The 7,075-nt window shown below is 37.3% G+C and overlaps 1 protein-coding gene across 1 annotated transcript; it reads right to left on the bottom strand.

Annotated features, from left to right (window-relative positions):
• Window positions 1–1,378: 1,378 nt before the first annotated feature.
• LOC122299903 (putative receptor protein kinase ZmPK1) lies at window positions 1,379–4,213 on the bottom strand. Its single transcript, XM_043110387.1, has one exon. The coding sequence runs from the start codon at window positions 4,066–4,068 to the stop codon at window positions 1,669–1,671; it is 2,400 nt and encodes a 799-aa protein (XP_042966321.1). The 5' UTR covers window positions 4,069–4,213; the 3' UTR covers window positions 1,379–1,668.
• Between the last annotated feature and the right edge of the window lie 2,862 nt (window positions 4,214–7,075).

Here is a 7,075-nt window from a genome sequence, read left to right as displayed (position 1 = left end):
AGTGAAGCACACATAAGCACAAAGAAATCATCAATATCCTTGAACTTGAATAACAAATATATTTCAAAGAACAACGCTATCAACAACTAGAATGAAAAGAAAAAAAATCAAAACAAACCAAATTTATATGCATACAAAACAACAAATTAATAAATCTTGAAGTGAACCGCAAATCAACAGCAACAAATAAGCAATATCCTTGAACAACAAATAAATCTCAAAGAACAACAATATTAGCACTAGAATGAAAAGAAAAAATAAATGTCTTAATGAACCAAATTTATATACACACAGAACATTAAAAAAATAATATACATACAGAACAAAAAAAGGCATCCTACTTTCTCTCTCTGTGTGTGTGCTTGTGTTGACAGAAAGAATACCTTGCCAAATGGTTCTTCTTAGGTGGTTTGGGCTAGCTAGAATGGATACAAAGGAGAGATCTCGGGCAGAATGGGGAGATATGGTCTGGGTGTCTCTGGTGGAAAGGGGAAATGATTTTATATGGGGAATATGGGGCGACAAGGGGATATAATTTGATCTGAGAAGTTCAGGGCGACAGATTTGGCCTCAGCAGAAAGCAGAGGTCAAGTTCTTTTACTCTGCTACTCTGGTATGTCTCAAGCAGGAGCTGGGACATTTTGTTGTTCATTTAAAAAAGTGGATTCATAGTAGAACAACTCTTAACAAAAGGAGAAAAGTAGGTTTTTTGGCTATAATTTAGGTTTTTCTTAATAGAAATATCCAAGCTACTTGCTCCATGGATATAGGTTGTCTAGTATGGTAGTTGTCTTCCCATATATCTTTCTTTAGAGAGAAGAAAAAACAATAAAACCGTTGATTGTTGGTGCTTGAGAACGTTGGAGTTCAAAGAGCTAATTTATTTTATAAAAGACAAGTATGGAACGTTATTAATTTGATAAATAAACTCTAACCATGAATATCAATCTTTTTTCTGGGTTTGATTTTCTGTTTCTTTGTTTTGGATAGTGGGTAGCGGATCAATTGAGTCTTTATTCATGTATATGACATACCTGCCATCATTGGTGAATTTAGGAGTGGTAATTCATGTTTACGAATTGCATTCATATTGTGTCAAATCATAAACATTCAATTAAATGGATCAACCTGAGTACGACCAGCTAAGTTAAATAAGTACTATTTTCAAATACTAATAGTACCTATTTAAATAACCGGTAATATCATATCACCTGTTTTGACTCTTTTAATAATTAATTATAAATGAGTCAAGAACGACATGACGTGACTCATTTTAACCTGTTTGATGTAAATGGATTGAACTAACCTGTGTAATTTATTAGTAGCTACAATGTCTCAAAGAAACAATAACACTACCAACTAACAAAAAATATCAATATTTTTCATCTTTTAACTAATAATAAAACCACTCATATAGTCCAACATAACAACATAAGCATTTTGATAAATACTAATATTACAATCCAAAAATAACAAAGTTGTAATTTTGAAATAATATTTAAACTGATTATTTTGGGATGATTTCGGGCAAGACAGATTGACTCGTTTATTAATCATGTCTTAATGGTTTAACCCATTTTGATCTTAACCCATTTATATCAAACTCAAACACACTAATTCCGTGTTTTATTTGTATTGAGTGCACGAGTCGTGTCACATATTACCATCCTAATGATCATTTTCTTGGGCCAAAAGCATCTCAACGACTTCTCTCATGCTAGGTCTTGCATCTTTTTCTTCCTTTGCACATTGCAGAGCAACCGCAATCAGAGTTTCCATCTTTCGTATGTCATATTCGCCTTTCAACCTTGGGTCTATGATCCCTTCATGCCAGGACTCAGTTAAAGCCGCCCTGTTCTTCTTTTCCCTCACCCATGAAACAAGCCTTTTGTGCTGTGGCTGCTCTCCACTCTCTATGTCATGGACACCCTTTGCTGCCTCTTTTCCAGTCACCATCTCCAACACAACAATCCCGTAGCTATAAACATCTACTTTAGAGGTGATGGATAGATTAAATAGCCACTCCGGAGCCATGTATCCGCGGGTTCCTCTCATCCTTGAGAAACTTGGATTGTTGGATTCTCCTCTGCTTTGTAGTTTGGACAGGCCAAAATCTGCAACCTTTGGTTGATAATCAGAGTCTAGGAATATGTTTTCAGGTTTTATATCGCAGTGTAAAACCCACTCCAAGCACTCTTCATGCAAATAAGACAGGCCTTTTGCAGTGCCCAAAGCAATTTCAAACCGTTTCTTCCAGTCAAGTGTATTGGAAGAGAGGTTGTTTGCCAGTGAACCATGCTCCATGTACTCCGTTACCAAAAGCCGCTGCTTTCCCTCGGCACAGTAACCCCACATTTCTATCAAGTTCATGTGGTTAAGCCTACCAATGATGTTCACTTCTGCTAGAAATACTTCTTCTCCTTGGTTGGCTTCATAGAGTTGCTTGATTGCTGCAACTCGATTGTCTGCCAACACCCCTTTGTACACAATCCCTCCTGCACCTCTTCCAATCTCCTCAGTAAAACCATTTGTGGCCGTCTTGAGCTCCGAATATGTAAATTTTCTGAATCTAGTGATAGCAAGAAGATAGCCTTGCTTGTCTGCACTTGGACTTTTGGGGGTTCTAAGGAAGAGACACCACACCAAAACGATACCCAGAATTTCTAGTCCTCCTAATCCACATACGAACCACAGCATGAATTTTATGGTCTCGTTTTCCCGGTTTTTTATGTATTTTCTTTGCAGTTGCAGGGGAGCTTCACTTGAACAATTTAAACCGATTTCTTCTGCAAGATTGGCATTCGAGAGGAGATTTGGGAGATCTTTTTTCGGCACTCTCAGATAGAAGCTTCCTTTAAATTGGGGGGAACGATGGCCATTCATCAATTTAATCTTGGGGTAACATTTTGAAAAACCATGATTCGTATCAAAGGTGTATTGGAATGCTTTGCACTTGGCCGATTCCAAGCATAACTTCATGCATCCATCGAGTGTATAACGATCAGGGTTGTTATTATAATCATTACCATAGAAATCAAGATGGGATAGCGGCAAAAAACCATCGTTTTTCCCGTAAGAGAGATCCAATTCGGGTTCACACCCTTGAGACCAATCGGTATGATTTATCATCTTATATCCTGGAAGACACGAGCACTTTCTGCCAATACCAGGAACATAGTTGCACACACCGTTAGCCCCACAAACACCATGAATAATACAAGGTGCCTGAAAGGCCTGCCATGAAACAGCCCACATCTCGTCCTCCTCGTCCCAACTGTACAACCGAAGATTACCATCGTAATCAAGTGTCAATCTTCTATTGAGCAATTGCCCATAGTCGGCTGACAAAAATGTAAAGTTATCGGAAGAACTAAAGTTCCCAAAGGAATCAAGCACTGCGATTCTACTGCTGTTGTACGCGAACCTTCCGTCTTGCGAGGGCAAAACCCATGGTTTAGGCCAGTAAATACCGGAAACCTTAGCCCCATCGTAAAGAAGGCAGAGGACGTTATCATTATCGAAAAGGAGCTTGTAGAAGCCAGAGGAATAGTTGGTCTGGCTTCTCGAGGAGACAAGATGTGTCTTTCTAGTTAGTAATTGCTGGGGAAGCAAGGTATCTGTGGGAAAGTCGAAGCTTTCCCACAAACTTTCACCTCCCAAAGTTTGTAGAACAAGATTACCAGCATCGTTAAGAACTAACTCTAAAGACGAGATAGAAATAGTGTTTGTCTCCCAGACGGTGAACTTACCGGCGTCGGTTAAGATAAGATTACCGGTTCTGAGCAGGGAGAGCTTCGATTTCCTTCCGTTAACCGGTTGGTCTCGATTGGCCATCCAGACAACGGTGCGGTCCTGAATCCTAGAGGGTCGGGAGGCGAACCATATGGCAAAGCATTTAGCATTCTCACCGACTTGGTAAAAGCCAGCGGAGAACACTCCATTCGGCGAAGTCAAAACATCTTCCTGGTTCTCGCTGGAGAGAGACAAACCTTCGCTCAAAGTGGGATTTGTGGATGTTGCCAGAGCAAACAATGCCGAGAAGAGGATGAACAAGATCAGAGTGCCCATGAACTTAATGGAATGAAAAATCCAAAGGAGAGGCGGCGTAGGAAAGATAACAAGGGACGCATGCAGAATGGAGAATGGCTTTTGCCCTTTACTTCTTTGCCCTGTATTTTAATTCGTATTTGGGGTGGACGTGGACGAAAGCAATGAAAGGGACGCAACTATACATGTTACGGGTGATTCGGGCTGTAAGGGGATCGGATCCGACCAGAAAACTGATCGGGTCGATAGTCTCGTTGGTTGGTCTTGGAATATGGTTTTTCTTGACCGGATTCGACAAAGACCGACTGAAATTATATAATTTTATAATTTATGTAATTATAATTTATATGGTCAAGGGATCCATTTATAATGAAATTATTTAATATTTATTAACTATATATAAAATGTTAAAAAGATTACTTAATTTCTTTAATTATATTTATAGAATGAAAAAAATAATCATGGATCAAATTGGACTGAATTAGACTGAATGGATTGGCTGGATTGATTGCTAATGATTTGGTTGGCCGGTTTGATTACTAACAATTCGGTTTGACAAAAAGGATGGACTAAAATTTTCGATTCGTGGCTCCCAGAATTGAATTGGACCAGACTGATTACAACCTTTGGTTGACATTGTTCAGTTTGTTAGATATGCTGTAAATATGCTGTCCAGCTTCCAGAGTGTTTTGCATATGGGAGGAACCCATTATCTGCAGTCCAAAAAGCTGAGAGATGGGATTTTATCCCATAACTTCACTAATAATGGAAGGAATCTTTAGTTCTTTATTCTGCTTGTTGCGCCCATAGTTGTGTGTTTCCCCACTTGTGTTCCATGTGGCCAGAGTGTTTTGCATATGGGAGGAACCCATTATCTGCAGTCCAAAAAGATGAGAGATGGGATTTTATCCCATAACTTCACCAATTATGGAAGGAATCTTTAGTTCTTTATTCTGCTTGTTGCGCCCATAGCTGTGTGTTTCCCCACTTGTGTTCCAAGTGGCCATTTGTTGCTCCCGCTTTTTGACAGCTTCACGTGCAGCAATTGGAAGTCAAGAAAGAGCTGCTGTTGCTTTCTTTTTCTTTTGAGAACCCGAAAGGTGCACGTTGCTCCTTGCTATGTTTTCATTCAAAGAAGTGTGAAAGAAGAAGAAAAAAAAGTAAACAATTGCTCCTTGCTCCTTGCTCCGTGTCCCACCAAAGAAAAGGAATAAACTCTTTCAACTCATGTTTCTGGCCAACCGGGTCCCATACGTTTCCACTCATATTTCCACTCAATTACGTTTCCACTCATGTTTCCAACCGCGTCCCACATCTTTCACTCATTGTTAAACTCAAGACACCTACTTCCTTCATTTGGCATGGTCCAAATTCATTTGTTTTTTTTTTTTTTTTTTTTTTTTTTTTCACATTCTGCGTCCACTTGCATGAGTGAATTACTTTGAAGAAGCTGGCCGAAACAAAATGAATCCGCGTGCTTCCATCCTTTGCTTTCAAACACATGAAGTAAATAAAAAAATCAAATCAAATCAAAAGAAATAAAAGTAGATAAAGAAAAATAAATCAAAAATCAAAATCAAAAGAAATAAAGGAAATTAACAGTTTTAATAAGTAAAAGAGTAAAAATCACACTCATCAAAAGACACTTCAAATTCTAAACAAACGAGTTAAAGAAACATATAAAATATTCTGAATCAAAACAATTAGGCTTAATAAGATGTGTCAAATAAATTCTCACGTCACGTGCTTAGAGGCACATGCCCATTGGCTGAGCTGAACTGTTCCATATCTTTCTCGGAGGTTTCTCTTTTTATTGAAAAATCCTAGAGGGATCAATGGCTTGTACCATAAATGCTACATGGGATTGAATGATTATTGCATAACAACTTTTTCTAATTATTAAATAAAATAATATTATTTTAAATTTTATTTTAACTTTTACTTTTGATTTGATGGATTTTAATCTAATAAAAAATATTATTATATTTAAAATACATATAAATTATAAATGAGTAGTAAGTCTATCACTATACATGCTACTTATTATCTCCACATTATACATAAATATTTTATTTGTTATTTTTATCCTTCTATTTAAATACACATATTTATACATCAATATGTGTGTGTTTAAAGAGTTTTAATACTCATTATCCCCACACACTACACACCAAATTGAAGGTGTAATTCTCAGTTTTAAAGTCTTAGATTAGATAAACATTGATGACCATGTTTCTTGAGATTTGCATGCTATCGAACAAATGAATGAATTGAAATTAGCTGTCACCCCGACCTCCACCTACTTGCTTAGTGCATTGACAAGTTGATCCACAAATGCCTTTAATGTTATTCTAGAATTACAAACTTGTCAAAAAAAAGAAAAAAAAAACATTCACACTTTCAAACCGTTGTGTAGTACTTGTCATTCAAGCCCAAAATATATTTTTCAAGCCAACTAGTACTCCAAAATCCTTCTCATTGTACGACCCTTGAATCCATGCATTATATACAAAATTGTATGTATCAAGTAGTTCCTCGCATTTATCCTCAAATTTCCCACAGGTATGTGAATATAGACAACTTTCAATATAAGTCTTCAAGCCTTTATTGAATGGGGATGGGGTCCTAATTTTTTTGGTAGTTTTCACATGATGTGCCAAAGATAGTATCCATGGTGAGTATTTGGAAATACAATGACGATTGCCCTTTTCATTGCCCGATCTTGATCTGTTATTATCACTTTAGGAGCTTGACCACTTATGCACTTCAACTATATTTGGAACATTCAAACAAATGTATTTGTGTCTTGGCTTGAAATCAAACAAGTGCCTAGCAGTATAGATTGTCCATGATGGTTCACACCCAAAAAGGGAGCAAAAGGCATACAATACCTATTTGTTAGATATGTTATATCGAAGGTGATAACATCTCCAAAGTACTCATAAGACGCTCGACTGCATGCATCATCCCAAAACACATTTATGACCCTAAACTCTTCATTAAGATCCATAACAAACACAAAACCATC

This window comes from Carya illinoinensis, chromosome 16, assembly GCF_018687715.1.
Source record: "Carya illinoinensis cultivar Pawnee chromosome 16, C.illinoinensisPawnee_v1, whole genome shotgun sequence".
Lineage (NCBI taxonomy): Eukaryota > Viridiplantae > Streptophyta > Magnoliopsida > Fagales > Juglandaceae > Carya > Carya illinoinensis.
This window is presented reverse-complemented; position numbering and strand designations above follow the sequence as displayed.

What these genes read in the sequence shown, in the direction of transcription:
- LOC122299903 (XM_043110387.1), bottom strand. Translation starts at nt 4,068, where the DNA reads ATGGGCACTCTGATCTTGTTCATCCTCTTCTCGGCATTGTTTGCTCTG.